Source organism: Pteronotus mesoamericanus, unplaced genomic scaffold, assembly GCF_021234165.1.
Source record: "Pteronotus mesoamericanus isolate MK-2021 breed Mesoamerican mustached bat unplaced genomic scaffold, CSHL_Meso_final contig_52, whole genome shotgun sequence".
Taxonomy (NCBI): domain Eukaryota; kingdom Metazoa; phylum Chordata; class Mammalia; order Chiroptera; family Mormoopidae; genus Pteronotus; species Pteronotus mesoamericanus.
The window spans coordinates 13,253,642-13,273,478 of record NW_026555189.1 but is presented as its reverse complement, the minus strand read 5'-3'; the positions used below and the strand labels follow the sequence as shown (position 1 = coordinate 13,273,478).

At 56.3% G+C, this 19,837-nt stretch overlaps 2 protein-coding genes across 2 annotated transcripts; one reads left to right on the top strand and one right to left on the bottom strand.

Moving 5' to 3' along the window:
* The first annotated feature begins 129 nt into the window (after positions 1–129).
* On the top strand, positions 130–4,553 carry ELMO3 (engulfment and cell motility 3). The gene is made up of 20 exons (XM_054579335.1): positions 130–381; positions 528–568; positions 661–733; positions 917–967; positions 1,180–1,349; positions 1,434–1,533; positions 1,636–1,787; positions 1,866–1,944; positions 2,072–2,122; positions 2,211–2,333; positions 2,427–2,558; positions 2,662–2,763; positions 2,868–2,976; positions 3,083–3,219; positions 3,319–3,482; positions 3,588–3,700; positions 3,794–3,898; positions 4,000–4,082; positions 4,167–4,253; positions 4,341–4,553. Exons 1-20 carry the CDS (start codon positions 304–306, stop codon positions 4,551–4,553), a joined length of 2,163 nt encoding a protein of 720 aa, XP_054435310.1. The 5' UTR covers positions 130–303.
* A 2,711-nt stretch (positions 4,554–7,264) lies between these two features.
* LOC129075134 (F-box/LRR-repeat protein 2-like) lies at positions 7,265–19,834 on the bottom strand. Its single transcript, XM_054579105.1, has 7 exons — positions 19,811–19,834; positions 16,479–16,580; positions 9,654–10,646; positions 8,219–8,434; positions 7,950–8,078; positions 7,524–7,741; positions 7,265–7,433 (listed from the first exon to the last, which is right to left on the bottom strand). Exons 1-7 carry the CDS (start codon positions 19,832–19,834, stop codon positions 7,265–7,267), a joined length of 1,851 nt encoding a protein of 616 aa, XP_054435080.1.
* Positions 19,835–19,837: the final 3 nt, after the last annotated feature.

Genomic DNA, 19,837 nt, shown 5'->3' with positions numbered 1-19,837 from the left:
GCAGGGCCAGCAGCCCGCCCTCTCCGCCCCCACCTGCCTCACCTTGGGGTGGGGCGGGGCCTCTGCAGGGCGGGGCAGGGCTGGCGCCGTCCTACCTCCGGAAACCCGGAACTAGCCTCGGCTCCCTTGGGAAGGACGGAGCGCCTGGCCAGGAGTGGGAGCCTGGGCAGAGAGTACGGGCCACCAGCGTCAGGCCACGGGACAGAGGGACACCCTCATTGTCCCCAGGGGACCAGACCAGGTGCGCCCTCCGCAGGAGGTTGCACCGTTTGGAAGGCACAGGCGCCCCGCCCCAGCTGGGCCATGGCGCCCCCAAGGGACGTGGTGAAGATCGCCGTTCAGAAGCGTGATGCCATCCCGCAGCTCATCCAGCTGGACCAGGTCACCCGGCCAGTCCGGCCAACATCCACCCTAGCCCACCTCTGGGTCGCCCTCTTCCCCTCAGGATATCCCACCCTTCCCCTTCCCCCGGTTCTTCCCCAACTCCTCCCCACTCCTGGCCTCGTGAGTGACCTCTTCACTTGCAGGCAAAGCCCCTGGCCGCTGTGCTGAAGGAGGTGTGCGATGCGTGAGTGCGGGCCTGTCAGGCCAGGGGGTGGGGGAAAGGCAGGAGGGAGGGGGCGCGCCTCACCTGCCTCACTGAGCCTCCTCTGCCTACAGGTGGAGCCTGGCTCACCCTGAGCGCTATGCCCTGCAGTTTGCGGATGGGCACAAGAGATACATCACTGAGAATGTGAGTGCCCACTCCTCTTTGGAGTCTTCTAATTTCTGATCCCTGGCCCTGATTCCTCAGACTCCTCATCCTCCTAGAATGTGTTCTTCCACAGAGTTCCAAATCCTCCCTTGCTGACAACCCCAATTAACCAATCTTGAGAGCCCTTCATGACTTCTCTCCCTTTTCTGCTGTCTTCTCCAGAACCGCTCAGAGATCAAGAATGGCAGCATCCTGTGCCTCAGCACTGCCCCAGTAAAGCCCCTCCTGGCCCCACCCGCACTCCCTGCCCCATTTGCTGTGCCTCCTTTCTGTCCCCCTATGCCTCTGCCCCAAGTCTGGAAGCCCCATCACATCCCTGCAGTGCTCCACCTGGTGGACACCCTGGTCTCCACACCTCTAGTTCCCCCTCCTTACCTCCACCCAGCCTCCTTCCTCACCTTTGCTTCTGCTCCTGCCCCTGCCAGGACCTTGAGGCTGAGCAGCTGTTGGGTGGGCTGCAGCGTGGGAGTCGTGAAGGGCGCCGGGATGCCCTGCAGCACCTTGCCCTGCTGGCTCCCGACATGACCTTTGCCCAGGAGGTCATCAGCCGTGATGGGCTAAAGAGGCTAGGCGCCATCATTGAGGAAGGGGAAGAGTGAGCATCGGGCTGTGGTGGGTGGTGGACAGGTGGGGCTGGAGGTTCTGATCTGGCCCTGCTCAGCCCCAGATGTCCCCCCAGCCTAGGGGAGGTGCTGGCCCTCGCACTGCAGGCCTTCTTGGAGCTCATGGAGCACGGCGTGGTGTCCTGGGAGACGCTCACTATCCCCTTTGTTAAGAAGGTGAGTGGCCTTTTCTAGGGACAGCAGGTAGGGGCGGTGGGTGGTGTTAGGTCCTGGCCATCCCTGCTCATCAGGTGGTGACAACCCCTACCCCTCTTCCAGGTGGCAGATTATGTGAACATGAACCTGATGGACCCCTCTGTGCAGCCCCTGGCCCTCAGATTGCTGGAGAGTGTGACCTTGAGCAGCTCTGTCCTGGGCCAGGTGGTCAAAAATGAGGTTTCACCGAATAGGCTGCTGGTACACCTACAGGTGTAAGTCTCGGGTAGGGTACAGATGAGGGGAGTGCAGCCAGATCCTGGATGGCCAGTTGAGCCCTCTTCTCGTCCCAGGATGAACCAGCAGCTGCAAACCAAGGCCATGGCTCTGCTGACGGCCTTGCTGCAGGGGGCCAGCCCTGCCGAACGTAAGGTGGGTGTCCATCCGGTGCATGGATGAGGGGCAGGAGCTGATGAGCACTGTGCTCCACCTGGGGCCTACAGGGTGGGTGCTCATGGTAAGGTCACATTATCTAAGCCGCCTTCCTGCTTACCCTCAGGACATGCTTAACCACCTGTGGCAGAGAAACCTTCGCCAGTTCATCTATAAGGTAGGAAGCCCTGGGCCAGGCAGACCCCTCTCTGTTCTTCCTCTCCCCGTGAGCCCAAGCTCACACTCATGGACTGGCCGTCCTCCAGAACATCATCCATAGCGCAGTGCCAATGGGTGACGAGATGGCTCACCACTTGTACGTGCTGCAGTCCCTTACTCTGGGGCTGCTGGAGCCACGCATGCGGACACCACTGGACCCCTACAGCCAGGTGGGTGCCTTTGGGCTACGCAGGCTGGGGGCAGCTGGAGCTTGCCCTTGAATCTGATTATGACTCCTCCCCACGCCCAAATAATGGCCCCAGGAGCAGCGGGAGCAGCTGCAGTCCCTGCGCCAGGCTGCCTTCGAGCCAGAAGGGGAGTCCCCCAGTGCCGGGCTGAGTGCTGACCGTCGCCGTTCCCTATGCGCCCGCGAGTTCCGCAAGCTGGGCTTCTCCGTGAGTGCCCCTCATCCTGCCCCCCACCCCTGCCTCAACCCGGGCCTGCTGTTGCTCCAGGGGGCTGGGGCCCTTCTTCAGCTGCCTGTCCCCCTTCCTCCAGAACAGCAACCCCGCGCAAGACCTAGAGCGTGTGCCCCCTGGCCTGCTGGCCCTGGACAACATGCTCTACTTCTCCAAAAATGCACCCAGCGCCTACAGCCGGGTCAGTGTTGGGGAACGGGTGGGTGGAGCAGGATGCCTCCTATGCAGGGTCCCCATGGGCTTAGCTGTGACTCCCCGCCCCATTCTCTACTCCCCCCACCCCAGTTTGTGTTGGAGAACAGCAGTCGTGAGGACAAGCACGAGTGCCCCTTTGCGCGGAGCAGTATCCAGCTGACCGTGCTGCTGTGTGAGCTGCTCCACGTTGGGGAGCCCTGTGAGTGGGATTGGGCAGTGTGTCTGGGAACAGGGGACGGAAGGGCAGAGAGGGCCAGGGGCTTCACATACTTTCTCCCTGAGCCCCTCCTGCCCCCCTGCTCCAGGCTCCGAAACGGCCCAGGACTTTTCACCCATGTTCTTCGGCCAAGACCAGAGTTTCCATGAGCTGTTTTGCGTGAGCATCCAGCTGCTGAATAAGACTTGGAAGGAGATGCGGGCCACACAGGAGGACTTTGACAAGGTGGGTGGGTGGGAGCTGGGAGACGTGGGCCAGGGCAGGGGGCTGTGCCGGGCAGGGGCCCAGAGCTCAGACCCGGAACTGAGCCTGGGGCGGGCCCAGGTCATGCAAGTGGTCCGGGAGCAGCTGGCCCGCACACTGGCCCTGAAGCCCAGCTCCCTGGAGCTCTTCCGAACCAAGGTGAACGCACTCAACTATGGGGAGGTGCTGCGACTGAGGCAGACTGAGCGGCTGCATCAGGAGGGCACGCTGGCCCCTCCCATACTGTGAGTTGGTGGGGATGGGTTCGCTCCTAGACCCAACTTTCCCTGGTGACCCATGAGCCTTGCCCCAGGTCAGTTCTGGTCAGCAACCCTCCTCCTGCCACCCAGGGAGCTTCGGGAGAAGCTGAAGCCAGAGCTCATGGGCCTGATCCGCCAGCAGCGTTTGCTCCGCCTCTGCGAGGGGACGCTCTTCCGCAAGATCAGCAGCAGGAGGCGCCAGGGTTGTTGAGTGGGCAGGGGGCAGGGGGCAGGGGTGGCAAGCTTGGGGTCAGGGTCCCTCTCATCACTCCTCCCCTCTTCCCCTTGCTGCCCAGACAAGCTGTGGTTCTGCTGCCTGTCCCCCAACCACAAAGTGCTGCAGTACGGGGATGTGGAGGATGGTGCCAGTCCACCTGCCCCCGAGAGCCTCCCAGAGCAGCGTAAGGGGGGCAAGGGCAGGGGTAGGACACCTGCTTTTCCAGACCACCCCATGCCCTGGGGTGCCTGGGGCCCCAGTGGTCAGCCCAGCTTCTTCCCGCAGTCCCTGTGGCTGACATCAGGGCACTACTGACCGGCAAGGACTGCCCCCACGTCCGGGAGAAGGGCTCAGTGAAGCAGAACAAGGTGAGGACAGTGGGGGCCCGGGTTCCTTCCCACCTGCCCTGCCCTGCCCTCTGCTCAGTGCTCCTGGTTCCCTTGCCTCCCTAGGACCTCTATGAATTAGCTTTCTCAGTCAGCTATGACCATGGGGAAGAGGAGGCGTACCTCAACTTCATTGCCCCCTCCAAACAGGAGGTGAGTGTCTGGGCAGGCTGAGCTGAGTTGGGCGGATGGGCAGGGGAAGAGACTGGCAGGCCCTCATGGAGCTGGCTCCCTCCCCAGTTCCACCTGTGGACAGATGGGCTGAGCACCCTGCTGGGCAGTCCTATGGGCAGTGAGCAGACACGGCTAGACCTGGAGCAGCTGCTGACCATGGAGACCAAGTTGCGCTTGTTGGAGCTGGAGAATGTGCCAATTCCTGAGCAGCCACCTCCTATCCCCCCGCCCCCCACCAACTTCAACTTCTGCTATGACTGCAGCATCGCTGAACCTTAACAGGTTGGCCAAGGGCCACAGCTGCTGCCACTGTGGTGGCCATGAAGGGTTAAGGATGGAGAAGTGCAGCACCCTGATCAGCAGAGGCTACAGCAGAAATAAAGTCTGCTTGGCTCTTGGATAAGTGTCAAGCCAGCTGTGCACCCTGTAGGCCACGCCTACCTCCGAACTTAGCTGGCGAATGAGATGGGGGCATCAGGCCAGGGCCACAGGTTGGGCCACAAACCTGACCAGCTACAGCTGAGGGGCTGGTGTGCCAGAGGGTGGCCCTGCTGTCCTTCCTCAGGATGAGTCCTCAGCTTCCCTCAGTGCTGGGTCTGCAGGGAGGGATGGCCTGTGTTTGGGGGGCACCAACCGAGGGAGGGCTGGTGCTACTAGCCAGGTGAGAGGAGCAGCCCGGCAGGAGGCATCGCCCCAAGTGGACGCCTTCCTGGGCAGCATTAACAGGGGCCTCGCCGGGGGGCTGTGTTTTCAGAGGCTCCTGCCGGTCTGAGCTCAGCTGTGAGCCCTGCTTGGCCTGCCCTGTGTCCTTGGCGGGCCTTGGCGGCCCTCTGATGAGAGGCAGGAAAGGAGGGATACGAAGCTGGGCCTGCTTTGTCCTGAAGGGCAGAGTTAAAATTCTAGAAGACATCCTCACATGGTGAGAGGATATTCTGACAAGAGGGAATTTAGTACAAGAAGCCTGAATTCTAATTAAAACCCACTGCAGGAGGGTGGGATGGGGGCCGCAGGCAGGCCAGAGCCTCTGGGATCAGAGTTTGCTAGGGGAGCTGGCCCAGCTGGAGGTCACGCTCAGAGGCTGTGGTCACGGACCCCCCAAGCCTCCGGGCAAAGAGGAGCACATCTGCCCACAGGACCCACAGGATAGGCTGAAAGCTGCCACCACTCTCTGACCTCCTTTTCCACGTCTCTTGCTACCTCTTTCCCATCGCCTCCTCAGATATCTTTTTTAACAAATTTAATCATCAACATGTTACCTTGAAAAGTGATGAAATGCCATTTCCTTGGGAGAAATGCTGAGCTTCCCCTCCCCGAGCTATGCTTCTGACTCAGGTACCGAGACTTCCCACCACACTTGGAATAATCTGCAGTTGAGTTCAAGGTAAAAATGGAGGTAGGGGTCCCAGATGCAGTTAAGTCCCCTAATATTCCTTCTCAATGGCCCGGTCCCTTGTGCAGGCCACCGTCATCTTGATAGGAACCTCCTGACTTCTTGCCTCCAGTCCTTTCAATACCAGCTCCCACAGCTGCTTTCTCAAATGTGAAGTTTGTCTGATCACACACACCACCCCCATCCTGTATTTTTCAGCTCCAGGGAATAATGGTCACAGCACCATGATGAGCAGCGTTGAGATGGATTGCAGATGTAGTTCAAGTCCTCCAACAGAGTGCCTGTGGCTTGCAGGGTTCTCGGTGCTTGGTCCATGCTGGCACCCTCCCTGCACCCTGTTGGGGCCGGGACCCCCACGCCTCCAGCACCAGCTCTGGCCTGCCACAGGCACCTGCCAGTCCCTTCTGCCTGACTGTCCTCTTCTCTCACTTCTGCTTATTTTTTCGCTGCCTTGAGTCCTTCCTTGACCCCCTAAGCTAAGTTCATTGCTCCCCTGGGCTCCCAGTCCCAGGTGCTTGTTTTCTCATTTGTGCACACTCACTGGGCTATCCCTGCTTGTGGGCCGATTTGCCTCCCCAACTGGCCCGGAGGCTGGGAGGGCTTCATCCCCTCTGAATCCCATCATAAAGCAGGCACTCAGGCAGCCCCGCTGGCTGCTCCTAGAACAGAAGGACAGATGGACAAAAGTGTAGGTGGATGTATGGAGAGCCAGAGAGACATTGTCAGAGCTGCTGTTGAAAATTCACTAATGACCCTTCCTACCCAGAGATGCTGCTCACTGTCCTTTCTTTCTTTCTTTCTGAAGACAACCTCCTGGCCTCTGGCGTCATTAATCAGTGCGTTCCTGGGGTCTGGCTGGGCCGAGTGCCTCTGCCGCAGGACCCACCTGGGAGCTCTTGCTGGGAGAGGCCTCCGGGCTTTTGGAGTCTCTCACCGTAGGAAGCGGAAGCGGCTGGGGCCTGCTGGGGCACCGTGGGGCTGGGCCGCACCTGAGGAAGAAGTCGCCTCTGGTGTTTCCTCCATTGTCCCTGTGTTGGTCTGGGTTGCTTTGAGGGTGGTGGGGAGGGGAGGGGCTCTTCAGTCTGAGAACTTCAGATAAGGAGGTAAAATCTGGAATTTTTAAATCTCGTGTGGATTTACAACAAAGGCTGGTTTAGCTGCTAAAGTTCAGTGCTGGTATGGAGCTCCCTGTAGGGATCAAGGTGGGGCACAGGCCTTAGGTGGGAGAAGTGGGAAGGGCAAGAGGCACAAGGTCTGCTCCCCTCCCAGCACCAGACCCTGCCACCTGTGGGCCTGGGGTTTCTGGGCCTAGACTTGGGCAGCAGAGCAGGAGCTGGCATTTCCAGGTGCCTGTGGCAGCCACATGGAGCTGGAAAGAAGCCCTTGCTGGGCCGTGGGGTAGACTGGGGTAGGGAGCACCCTGGGTTTCCTTGGCTCAGGCCCACCTCCAGTCCTAGCAAAGGTATTTATAGCGGGGGGGGGGGGGGGGCTCTGGTATGTAGCAGAGGGATACAGGAGGCAGTGAGTCAAACTCCAGGTCCAAAAGCCAGGGTTAGGGACTATGCAGACTGAGCAACAGGGGCTGCATACTGACCTGGTCTCAGAGTGTTAGGGTCAGGTCAGCCCCTCCCACGAAGCGTGAGTGGACGCAGGTCACCTGGGGCAGTTGGGCTTGGAATCGCCTGACGGCAGCCATGCTAATACCAGGGCACATGGCAACATCCAACATCTGGATCTGCTTGCATGCCTGCCCAACGGAATCTAGCGTTCTGCAGGGAGGTCGCTGTGTGGGTGCCTGACCCCATGCGGGGCCCCAGCCAGCCCAGCCCCTGCTCTGTGGCATCCTCGGACATACTCACTGCTCTGTGAGCTGACTGCAGCCGGACAGGTTGAGGTGCTGCAGCCTCTGCCAGGAGCTGGCTGCCTGGGCCCAGCCCTCATCACTGAGGAGGCCACAGTGACTCAGCGCCAGGCGCTCCAGGCTAGGGCAGCCTCTGGCCACAGCCACCAAGCCCTTGTCTGTGAGTGCTGGCAACAGGCTCAGTGACAAGTGTCTCAGGTGGGGGAACTGGAGCACCTGCAAGGGGGCGGGGGCCAGGGTGTCGCACGGCACTGGAGCCCGGGGCCCAGGGCTCTTCTAGGTCTCCCCACCCACAGCCAAAGCAGAGGCCATAGGCGGCAGAAGCCAATGAGAAAGGAACTTTTTCCAAGCAAAAAGTGGGTCAGGCCAGGCCCCTGGCTCCAGCCCCAGGATCCTCAGTTTATCCACACCCCCAGCCCCGCACCTTGGCCAGACTGGCATCAGTCAGCTTGCTGCAGGCTGTGAGGTCCAACTCCTGCAGCGCCTGCAGCCTGAGCAGGGAGGGGAGCTGAGGCTGGGGAGAAGGGTCCTTGGGGTCTGAGGCCTGATGTGGCTGTGGGAAGAGGCCCCTGCTCCTCAGGTTCCTCCCTCCTGAGTTTGGCCCTCAAAGGTTCCTAGAGAGGCTCAGGAGGGGCAGGAGGGCAGGTGAGCCCAGGGACCGTGCCACCCTCCACGACCTTGAGGGTCCCACACCTGGGATCTCTGTGCTGGCTCCTCACTTGGTTCCTCCTGCCCCAGAAGCCCCCAGTCACAGAGCTCCTTGCACCAGGCCAGGCGCAGGACTGAGAGGGAAGTGAGGTAGGTGCAGATGGCCTGCAGGGTCCGGTTGGTGAGGGCCACACAAGAGGATAAGTCTAGCGCCCTGAGACTTGGGCCCAGCGCTCGGATCAGGGAGAGCACTGAGGCGTCCTAGGAGGAAAGTAGAAAAGGGGGACAGCAATGGAGAGGTGGCTTGTGCCTGTGTCATTAAGAAGGTTCTGCCCAAAGTTCCGGCCCATAGGCAATAGGGAGGTACCGGAGGGTCCACGGAGGGAAGTAACACTGTCCCTGTGCTGGTGAAAGGTCAGAGTGGACAGAGTGAGCCATGGAGGGTAGGACACTAGGAAGAGTTTGCTGGAGGATAAAGGCCTAGGTTGGCTGGGGCGGAAAGGATGCGGGTGGAAATTTCTACCATATCTGCCCAGACTGTGCTCTCAGTCCCTGCTGAAAGGGTGGGCTGAGGCTGCCCTCTGTCCATAGCTTATTGGACTAGTAGTAGACATGTGACCCAGTTGACACAATCAGATATGCTCCCTTTAGACTTTGAAGCAGAGCCATGAGGTCATGGTGGGCACAGGGCTGCCACCTGGCAGAAGCAGTCGTGGCTGGGGGAGCAGAGCTACGCACCGAGGAGAGGAAACTGGTTTGTAGAGAGATGCAGACACAAGAATGTGAGGCTCCAGAGAGTTCGGCTAAGAGACACACAGGGGTGCAAGGAAGATGGAGTGGGGCAGGGGGAAGAGGGGCACTTGCAGGGAAAAGTTTAGAGATGCTTTTCAGGTTGGGAATCCCCTGGCCACAATGATACATGAAAGGAAAAACCCACTAAAGACCGACACTGCAGAGACAGGGATGCTACCCAGGGAGACAGGGCGGAGCCCTATCGGAGAGGCCGGCTTCCGCCGAAAAGCAACCCTGCCGCTCCCATAGCACGTTATTTCCTTCAGGCCCTGCCTGAGAGACCTCTTCTGTGTAAGTAACCTCAGTGTCCCTTCCCCACAGGGCTCAGTTCTGTCACCTCCTTTCACCAGCCTTCCTTGCCTCTGGAACACCCACCCGCAGTGCCCCTCTCCAGGCTGCAGTTGTTCCTGAGCGCTTGGCATGTGAGATGTATGTCACATCGTGGGCTGCGCCACCCTGGTCTCTTGGACCTCCCTTTACCGAAGCCCACAGCGGGAAGCTGCCTGGCGGAGTGCTGGTGGCTATATTGTCTTGGTCTAGGCTCCTCCCCCTTCCAGACTGGGCTCCAAGTTCGGTTCTAACTACTATTCCTTAGCCACAAACACCAGGCAGTTCCCCTGCTGGTGTCGCACAGCCAGTTCCCCCGGCTTCCGGCCCTGGTGGGGAAGGAAGGGGATGGTAGGCTCACCTTGAGTGAGGAGCAGTAGGCCAGGCTGAGGGAGGCCAGCGGGGGCGGAGTTCCACGCACTGAGCCCAGGGCCTGGGCCAATTCCCGCCCGCTCACCAGGCAGCACTCAGCCATGTCCAGGCTCTGTAGCTCCCGCAGGCCCCCCAGGGCTGTACATCCCGCATCTGTCAGTCGCTGCAGCTTCCTCAGGCTCAGGCGCTGCAGGTGCCGGAGACCCCGGCTCACCGCCAAGAGTGCCCCGTCAGCTAGTTCTGAGCAGCCGCTGAGGTCCAGGGAGATAAGGCCTGGTTGTAGGCGGCAAAGGGTGGCCACGGCCTCTGTGGAGAGGTCCCGGCAGCTGTGTAGGCTCAGCTCCTCAAGCTGTAGCCCGGCCACCTGGCCCAGGGCCTGCAGGGCCTCGGATGGCAAGCCAGTGCCACTCAGGTCCAGGGTGTGCAGCCTACCAGCCCGCTCCTTCAAGAATCGAAGCAGGTTGCGGAAGGAGAGTTGGGAGGGGGAGGAGTTCTGGGGGCCAATGGAACCCCAGGCTGGGCCTACCTCAAAGGTGAGGTGACAGTAGGCCAAGGAGAGGCGCTCCAGGCTGGGGGCACAACTGCTGAGCTGATTGAAACTGAGATCCGCCAGGTCTCGCAGGCCAGCCAGGTTGAGCTCACGGAGGCTGCTTAGTGCCTGCTGGACCTGCTGTGCCGTTTCGGGCCGAGCTAGCAGCATGCCCGATGCGAAGAGGCTGTTGCAGCCACTGAGATCAAGGCTATGCAGGGCTGGGCAGCTCAGGATCAGGGCCAGAAAGGAGGCCTCTGTGGGACTGCCCCCACTGAGGCACAAGCTCTGCAGGTGTGGGCCCAGGTGGTAGGCAACAGACTGCAGCACCTGTTGTGAAGCTGGCGAGCCATCCAGGTTAGTCAGGCTGATGCAGGAGATGGCCCTGAGGCCCAGGCTCTTGATGGCTGGGAGGGAGGCCGAGGACACGGGGATATTGTACCGCACGTTTGTCTAAAGGGCAGCAGCAGGCCTGGGTTAGTCCTCTGGTCTCAGAGGGTGATGGGCATCAGGTCTGGTGACAAGTTGCTGATTAGAGGTTGAGGGCAGATCAGGGAGAGGCCCTTCTACAAGGGGACCCCTGTAGTATGTGATGTCATGTGTGATTGAGGGGGTACTGGTGGACATTGGGAGCTGGGAGGACAAGTCACACTGGGGCTCAAGGGGATGGATAACTTTAGAGGAGGGCAGGAAGATTAGTGATGGATGGGTCTGGCTGCCTGTGGCATCCCATGGGGAGTTGTCATGCTGGGTACAGGAGGGTTGGGGGTGGCCTGGAGGAGACCCAGCAAAGCCTCTAGGAAGCAGGACAAATTATGCTGGACCCCAGCCTTTAGGACTTTTAGAAGGTGGCCCTGAGACCCATCGACTCAGGCCTTGGCATGAGCTAAGCAACCAACCTCCCCTACTTTCTTAAAAGCATATAAATAGCCCTCAGAACAGGGGAAGGCAGGAAGCGAAGCTGGTGTCACTCACCACAACCCCCTGTGGCCCAGATGCCAGAGTTTTGGGCAGGCAGAGGCCAAGGTCCCCTGGTGGCTTCGGTGTCCCGGTCACATGAATACTTGCAAAAATGGGTTTTGTGTGTAAGTGAAAATGTGTGCATGCATGCAAGTGTGTGTGCATGCGCTAACACGAGTTCCACGGGATCCAGAGTTCAAGATATGTTTGTGATCCCTGAGGCTCATCTCTCTCTGGAGGGTCTGTCTTATCCAGGTAAGGAAGGAGAAGCCTCCATTTCTGGGGGCAGGAACTCAGAGAATGAATCAGAGAAGTTGAGCTGGCCTTGCTGTAGAGGAGCAGGGGAGGGAGAGCAGGGACCACACAAGCACACAGTTGCGGGGGAGGGAGGCCAGCTCAGAGCTAAGTCATTGTGGGAACAACCTGGATCGTGTAGGAGTTTAGGGAACGGCCAGCTAAGGAGATTTTTCACAAAACTTCCCCTGACCTTGTGCCAGAGGGAGCCAAAGGGCAGTTGGTACAGGTCTTTGTGGAATGGGTCTGTGGCTGAAGGGAGAGGAGGGCTTGGCTTCTAAAATTCTAGCGCTGTTTCTCTCCCTGAGGGTGCCCAGGTTGCAGGGAGGTGGTACTAAAGAAGGCTCTCATTTCAACATACCAACATGATCCTGATGCAGGAGGGCAAGCTCCCCAAAAAACCTGTCCTGTCAGCAACTGTCAGCACAGGCTCGTGTTCCCTGTTGTACCCCACAGAACATCATCAAAGGGAAGTAGGAAGGCAGAAATGACACACAATGTGCACTCCTGCAAGATACTTAACAACAGGATCCTCCCAGAAAGAAACACATGGAGCTCGTTGCCAGGTGTAGAGAAACCAGCCTGGCTTCTGCCCGAGGAGGCAGTCACCTATGGCCCCTGCGGCTGTCATCAAGGGAAGGAGCATGTGGTACCTGACGGGGACCAGCTTCTGGCCACTTCCACAGGAGTCGGGAGTCAGACCAGGTTCCCTTCCCATGCGCCATTCCCTGAACGTGGTCATTAGGGTGAGAGGGGTACACAAATCCCCTCATGGACACTGGGACACAGCAGGGTACTGGGGACTCCCAAGGTCCTGGGTCCCCCTTTCAGAGTTAAGGAGAGCTGGGGAAGATCCCAGTGTGAGGGTGGGGAGGGTAGGGAGGGCGACGAAAAGATCAGGGAGGAAAGGCTTTAAAAAGGAAAGGGAAAGCCGGCCTCCAACCATTTCAAAGCCCTGCACGCTAGATGAGCCAATCTGATGATGCACGGAGTGAACTGTGGCTAGGGGAGTGCGTATCCTGCTGGTTGCCCAGGCAGCACCCCCACCCCCTCGGTCACATGTGGCCCGGCAGGCCCCACCCCTGCTCCCCTTGCCTTCAGTCTTTCTTCTTTCCCTTCCTTCCTGAGCTAGAGGGCAGGGATGTGCTCCCCTCTCCCACTGCCTCCCTAGGAACAAGGTAGTCGCACAGCTGAAGGCACTGGCAGTCGGCCCAGGGCCCAAGTCCAGGGCTGGCTGATAGCAGCAAAAGCCACTGGACAAAGGGACAGGGCCCGGCCTAAAGGACTTCCAGCTCACCCACCTCCCTGCTCCCCGCCATTTTTCTTGGTGGGGAGGGGGCAGCCTATAAGTCATCACCCGGGTGGCCTAGCCTGTACTCGAAGTGCAGAAGCCCAGGAACGCCTTTAGGGACAAGTATCATCAGTTGTGGGCAGAGCAGCAGGTGGAAGCAGTACGCTCCTGGGTCCTTGTCTTTGGCCCTGGTATTGCAAAGTGCCCCCCGCACCCCCCGCCCGGCCCCGGCCCTAGAAAAATGCTTCTAGAGGCCCAAGGGAAGACTGCAAGGGTACTTACTCCAGTTTTAGCCATCCTGTCCAGAGAGGGTGTTAGCCTCTGGTCTCCTCCTTTCCCAATGCTGGTATTTGGGAAATGCCCTACATTTGCTAAAAATGATGTGCCCTTTGTGAGAGACCAAGATTTCATTGTTCCTACTGAAGCGGGAGCTGAGGCTGCAGGCCTGTGTGCGGACTTGGAGAGCCATCTGATAGAGAAATGGTCCTCTGTCTGCTGGTACAGGAAGCCAAAGCTAACACACCTGTTTTCTAGAAGGCCTTTGAGAAAACACAGACCCTGGGGCTTTGGTCTCTCAAGAGGAGCTGGCCTCCAGGTCTTTAAAAGCACCTCAGGCAATAGAAGGCAGAGGAGGGCAGAAGCTGAGATGTCCTGAGTTCTTCACAGTGACCAACCCAGCAGCAGGCAACCAGCCCCCACCGCCCCACCCCCCCGAAACGGGCAGAGCCAGGGTATATGTGGGGGTGCTGCCTTTGTCTACCTTTGATGGGATTAAGTGGGACAGGTCAGGGAGGCTAGGTTACCAGGGAGACTAAGTCACCAAGTCCAGCAACCTAGCCTGGCCTAGTGAGCCATAGGCCCCAGCGTGGCCTTGGTGAGCCAGAATCTTCCATAGCTCCTGCTGGTGGGGGCACTACTCCCTTATCACCCTGCCCACACCTGCCCACACCAAGGCCCTGGAAGACAGTCCCTGCCTATATGGTTCCGCAAACTGCTCTCCGGGACGTGGTGGTGGTATATCAGCAGGGCACTAGATGTCCTGGCACCTGGGGTCTGGCCTCCCAGTGCTCCCAGCCCAGGGGGTGGGGGCTGAGCTTTGCAGAAGCACCAAACTCGTCTTTGTCAGTGTTCTCTCTGGGGCAGCCCCAGCTCCAAAATGGTGGACTCGGATCCCAAACTCTGACCCTGACTCTTCTTCGCCTTGCTCCCTTTAATCACGTGCCAATCTCACCTACACTCCAGCGCCTGACCGCCCACTTTGCTTCTTGTGCCCTCTTTCTTTGCTGGACTCCAACAGGTCTCTCCCCTGGTCGCATCTCCTGAGGGGCCTCACGGCCCCGCCCATCATGCTGTTGTGCCCATTCTCCTTCCCCTGCTCTGCCAGGGACGGTGAGGCTGCCGCCTCCTCTGGGTGTGTGACAGGAATACAGAATTCTGAGGGATTCTGTGCTGAGGAAGCCACGGTCCTCCCTCTTGCTTGCGCCGTCAACACTGGCCTCTCCTCTCCCCCGGACCCCCCAGCCCTCTCCTCGTCCCCCTCGAGAGCCCTCTGCAGGCCCGCTGCCTTCTCCAGCCCGGAGGCTCCTGCGGCAGCCCCTCACTCTGGCCTTCCAGAGGCGACCTGTTCTGTTTCCAAGAGAAACTAAAGCCATCAGGTGGAAGGGACCTCCCCTTGTCACATTCACCAGCCCACTCCTGGCAGAGCCCATTCTAACCTCCTTCCCTCTCCTGCTCCTTAGTTCAATGCAACTCCCTTCTCTGGGCTACTGAGGCTGTCCTCCAACTTCTCTGAGAACCCTGCAGTCTCTGCCTTCGTGCTCTTCCTTCCCCCGAGTCCACAGACACCCCAGGCTTCCCTCTCTACACTTCCTTCCTTCTCTCATGTGCCCCTCAATCCATCTGTTTGTTCCCCCCGCCCCCCCGACGCCAAATGTTGCTGAAGCCGTTGGTGACCTCCCTGGATGTCAGTCATTATGGGCACTATCTGTTCTTTATTTTCTAGGCTCTTCAAGGGATTTAACACTGTTAATCCTCCACTTGACACTTTACATACCCTCTGCTTTTGACTTCTGGGCCCTCCTCTTGCTGGGGTCTCCCCGGCCCCCTCTATAGGCTCCTCCTCCTTTCCATGCCCTTGGACCAGTGTCGTCCCCTTGGGCAGTCATTCTCCGTGGTCTGCTGCCCCTGTGGCCCTTCATGCTTCCCCTGAGGGAATTTACTTAGATCCATGGCTTCAACCGCCATGCATTTTTAAATGATACCCAAATGTATACTTATTATCCAGACACTTCTCTTTAGTTCCTCACCCAGAAATCCAACTACCAACTAGATTTCACGAGTTTTAAACAAGTCCAAATCAAAGTCCTTTAGATAGTAAGCTCAATGACACCAGATAGATACTTCGACCACAGGCCCTATACATTTACTATGTGACAGAGGAGGATTCTAATACAGCAGGGAAGGGAGAGGGAAGATTTAACATAAATGGTATTTGGGCTAATTGGAAATTAATCAGTTTAGCTTCTACCTCATAGCATAAATCAAACTAATTTCATCAATAAAACAATTAATGTAAAGGCTCACACTGTAAAACAGAAGAAACAATTTTCGCTGTGAGCCTAAAACTGCTCTCAAAAAAAAAGTCTATAAAAAAAAACAGAAGAAAAACGAGTGTATATTTATCAAATATCTGAATCAGCAAGGGATCTCAAACTTTAAAAAGCAATGGAAGAAATAAGAAAGAAAAGGATGTTCAAAATCAGCAACATAGAAATTTAACCTCTGTATCTCATAATTAAACACATCTACAAATCAAATTAAAAGGCAAACATACTAAGACTATATTTCAATACATATGTAAAAGATTAATCTCTTTAATGTATAAAAAGTTCATACAAATAGATAAGAAAAAGACTAAGACCCCCAATAATTAAATGGATAAAGAACATGAGTAAACAAAAGAAGGAAATATAAACGGTCAGCTAATGAGAAAACTGTTCACACTCAGTAATAATCAAATAAGTAAAAAATAAAACCAAGAGTTACCATTGCTTGCCTTTCAAACTAGGACAGATGTCTGCATTCACCTCCTAGCTCGGCTGCCTCCCTACACTCCGACTCGTCCTTCCCAGCCCACTCTGCACTGCAGGTTTCTAAGATACAAATCACCCCATGTCACTCCCCAGCCTTAGCATTCCTTTAAAGGCTTCTGGATGGTAACCGGCCCCAGCAATGCTGCCTGGCACATCTGCCAGCTTGTAGTCTGACCTTTCTAGTCTTCTGTCCTAGCACTTTTCCCACGTACATCTAGGTTCCAGACATAACGAACCTGTGTGGTCGTTTCGAGAACTACTTCCCGCCTTGGTGCCTTCACCCGTGCTGCTCCCCGTCCTGGAAGGCCAACCTTCATTCTCATCCTATTCCTTCAGGAAGCCCTCCCTGATGCTGCTGGGCTCCTTTGGCTGTCCTCCCTCATGTTCCCATTGCACCCTGCATTCCAGTGTCATGGCCCCAAGCACACGATATTATGATCACTTGTCTTTCTCTTCCTCTGGACTATGGGCTCCTCTGGGGAGGGACTATGCCTCAATAGCCTCAGCATTCTACCCAGAGCCATGTACGAATGTAATGTGTATGAATATGTATGATGATTAAATGGATGGGTGATGTATGAGCACGGCCATGAGCAAGCTGACGTGAGAGACAACTGAGAATGGGCCAGGTGAGGGTGGGCGCCTTACCTCCCGCAGGGCATTCTGGGCCGCATAGTACCAAGCCCGACTCACGAGCGAGGCCTCTTTCTGATCTGACAGAGGCAGGAAGCTCAGAATATATGTGAGTATCTGAGGGAAAAAGACAGGGCATTGGGGGCCGTTAGAGCTGGGGGCCTTCGGAACTTTCTCTAGCTGATAGCACACTAGGCCTGAGGGGACTACAGCACTGGTTTCTAATTCGTCTTGGACCTTAAGCTTCACACAGTCTTCATGTCCCCTCTTCACCTCCCAAGTATCTTTACTGTGAACAAACCTTTCCTCAGCACTGTCTGGATGTGGGTTTGTACAGACTGATAAATATCAAACTTCCTGCCCAGTTTGGTAAAAAGAGCTTGGTCATTGAGACCAGATGAACCTAATTCAAATCGTTATTCTATCAACTGACTTCTCTGAGCCTATTTTCCTTATCTGTGAAATGGCAATTGTAGTGACATTTAAATGGGTTATTCTGAGAATTAAATAACAGTAACGTGTCTTGTGTAGGATCTAGACCACGGCAAGTTAGGTGCTCCTCCTCGGATTTTCAGGAAGCTATACTCCTTCCTTCTGCCCTCATAGGTCAGGCTCTGGGAACCCAGTCCTTTCCCATCTTCTCGACTGCCAACTTGCCTTCTCAGCTGGTAAGATATGATTCCTAGCAAGACACAGCTCAGGAGGCCCAGGCCCTCACTCCACTTATGCTCTGTGAGGCTGGGGAGATGAGGTTGGAGGCCCTATTACAGGGAACTGGGAAGGGAGTCATTTGTGAGTCCAGGAATGATGGAATATCAACTCTTCTTCTATCTTCCTTCTTTAACTCTCGTGACACTGTTTTCTAGGGCTCCACTCACCACTCCAATTGCCCTGTTCCTGGATTCTTCTATGGTCCCCAGGGCTTGAACCTGGGTCTTTTAATGTTTCCTTTCTAGGATAAATTCATTTGCATGGCTTCAACAGTTACCACTATAGGGATAACCAACAATTCACTATCCCCATGTTGTCTTATTCATGTGCTAGTCCAGAGTTGCCAGCTGGCCACAGATTCCTTCATCCAAATATTTTACCATCACCTTCATCTCAACCAGAATTCATATTCTGCCCTCAGTCCAAAGCAGCCCCACCTCACAACTTTCCAGCACCTGAGTTTCAATCCCAGCAGTGCGTCTCATCTTAAGATTGTGATAATACTTTGTACTCATCATATTCATCTGTCCCTTCCTCTCAGATACAAGTGTAAAACATAGGCTTTAGACAAGGCTAACTTAAACTCATTCAAATGCCAGCTCTAGTACTTTCTAGCTGTGTAACTTGTGTGACCTCAGGCAAGGTGCTTGACTTTTCTGAGCTTCAGTTTCCATACCTATAAAATAGGGATATTAGAAAATCTAGGTCATAGTCTTATGGGGGATTAAATTATATATAATCCACCCTGGCCGGTGTGGCTCAGTGGATTGCACGCGGGCTTGTGAACCAAAAGGTCACCAGTTTGAGTCCCAGTTTAACAAAAAAAAATTATGTCTATAATTATGTATATATATTTGATATGATGTGCTTGACATCTAGTAGGTGGTCCATAAATGGTTGTTGGATTGCTGTTACCGATACTTCTACTTTTGAAACTTTACTTCGTAGCTCAGATTCTCATCATTCAAACCTGGATTCTTTTCACTGTCTTCCACCTGAACCTCCTGCCTCCAGGCTCATCCTTGCTAATCATCCTGCACACTGCAGCAGGGTTAATTTTTCTAAGCAACAGCTTTCAGTCTCAGCACGCTTCTGATGAAAACCTTCAGGGCATCCCAGTACCCTAAGGACACAATCTCCACTCTTGCATCAGCACTTCCAGGCCTCCATGCCCCGCTGGACCCTTGCTCCAAGAGCTTCCCCAATCCAGTCTCTCCACTGTCCTAGGAACACAGCATGTCTATTTCCTTTGCCCCTGTGGGCCTCTTTCCTGGAATGCCCTTCCTTAAGCTGTTCTCATCAGCCCATTCTCATCTCCTCTTCTCTCATTCCTAGCACACAAAAGGTGCTCAGCCAATACTTACTGCATTGAATTAAGGATGGATAGTCCTCTACCTCTATTTTCACCAAAGGTTTGCTCAGGGTGGAGAGAGAAAGCAGATCAATTATTGTGGGCAAGACTGGGGAGAATAACCTTCTGGGTGAGGGAGGTTAGACATGGGGAAGAGAATACTAATGGGGACTTGGAATGACCAAGCCCCCAACCCCATGGGGAGGCAGGGAAACCTGTCTGAGCTGAGATAAGATAGTGCCCATCCTATCTTCTGGTACTCAACAGCCAGCCCAAGATCAAAGGTGGAGGGCAAAAAACCCATCCTCACTCAGGGGATTCTTTGAGCTGAGAAGGGGAATGGTCCTTCTAGAGGGATCTGGGAGACAGTGATAAGGCTGGAGTGGCCATCCCATGAACCCCATCCCAAGGGGCTACTAGAGATGTGCTTGGTCATTCCTGGGATCTATGAGGATGAAGTAGATAACCTTTGGGGCCAAGAGGAGAAAGGATGCCATGGCAGGGGGCTCAACAGGGTGGAAGCAGTCCTATTTTTGCTAAGGGGAAGGAGAGCCATTCCAGGGCTGATGGGGAAAGGATGCCCTGTCTCCTGTGGGCAGCAGGAAGGGGTGGTAAACTCTCAAGAGCACGAAGTATGGAGAGGCCACCCCAAGAATCTAGTGGGGACAAACCCTGTTAACCTCTCTGAACAATGGCAGCTGAGAAGTCTTGTTCCAGGCTAAGGAGGAGGAGCAAACATCCCTTGAGGCCAAGGAGGTAGGACGGCCATCACTGGGGGCGGAGGGAATGGGGAGCAGGCCTGTCTTCGATGACAGAACTCTGCGACCGAGCCCGGAGTTGATGGGAGGGGCAGTCTGTCTCCCACCACCAGAAGTAGGGGACAGCCATCTCTCGGGGTGGAGGTAACGGAACGATCATCCCAAGGGGCCAACGGGGATAAGATCGGTTACCCTTCGGGGACGACGGGATGGAACAGACATCTTCCAGAACTGAGGGGGAGGGGCGGCCATCTCAAGAAAAGGTGGCTAGGCAGAGGTAGGTGAGGTGACAGGACAGCCATCTCCTGGGCCCGATGGGGAAGAAAAGGATGCCCCTCAACTAAGGGGATGGAGTGGCCCAAAGGTGGGGCCGTTACCCATAGCTTGCGGATCCTATGATCTCCCGGGCAAGTCGTTTCCGCCTAGCAGGCGGGACCCGGTGAACCGTCTGACAGCCCCTCCCCACAGCCCTGGACCCCGAGGGCGGGGCCTGTCCCGAGCTAGGCCTGAGGGTGGCCTCCTCTCACCTCCAGGGGCAGCGACTCCGCCATAGC

Excerpts from the sequence above, each read along its gene's own strand:
- ELMO3 (XM_054579335.1), top strand. The coding sequence starts at position 304 with ATGGCGCCCCCAAGGGACGTGGTGAAGATCGCCGTTCAGAAGCGTGAT. Across the intron at positions 382-527 it reads AGCTCATCCAGCTGGACCAG|GCAAAGCCCCTGGCCGCTGT; the intron begins GTCACCCGGCCA and ends CTTCACTTGCAG. Across the intron at positions 734-916 it reads AGAGATACATCACTGAGAAT|AACCGCTCAGAGATCAAGAA; the intron begins GTGAGTGCCCAC and ends TGTCTTCTCCAG.
- LOC129075134 (XM_054579105.1), bottom strand. The coding sequence starts at position 19,834 with ATGGCGGAGTCGCTGCCCCTGGAG. Across the intron at positions 10,647-16,478 it reads CCCAGAATGCCCTGCGGGAG|ACAAACGTGCGGTACAATAT; the intron begins GTAAGGCGCCCA and ends GCTGCCCTTTAG. Across the intron at positions 8,079-8,218 it reads AGCCAGCACAGAGATCCCAG|CCACATCAGGCCTCAGACCC; the intron begins GTGTGGGACCCT and ends CTCTTCCCACAG.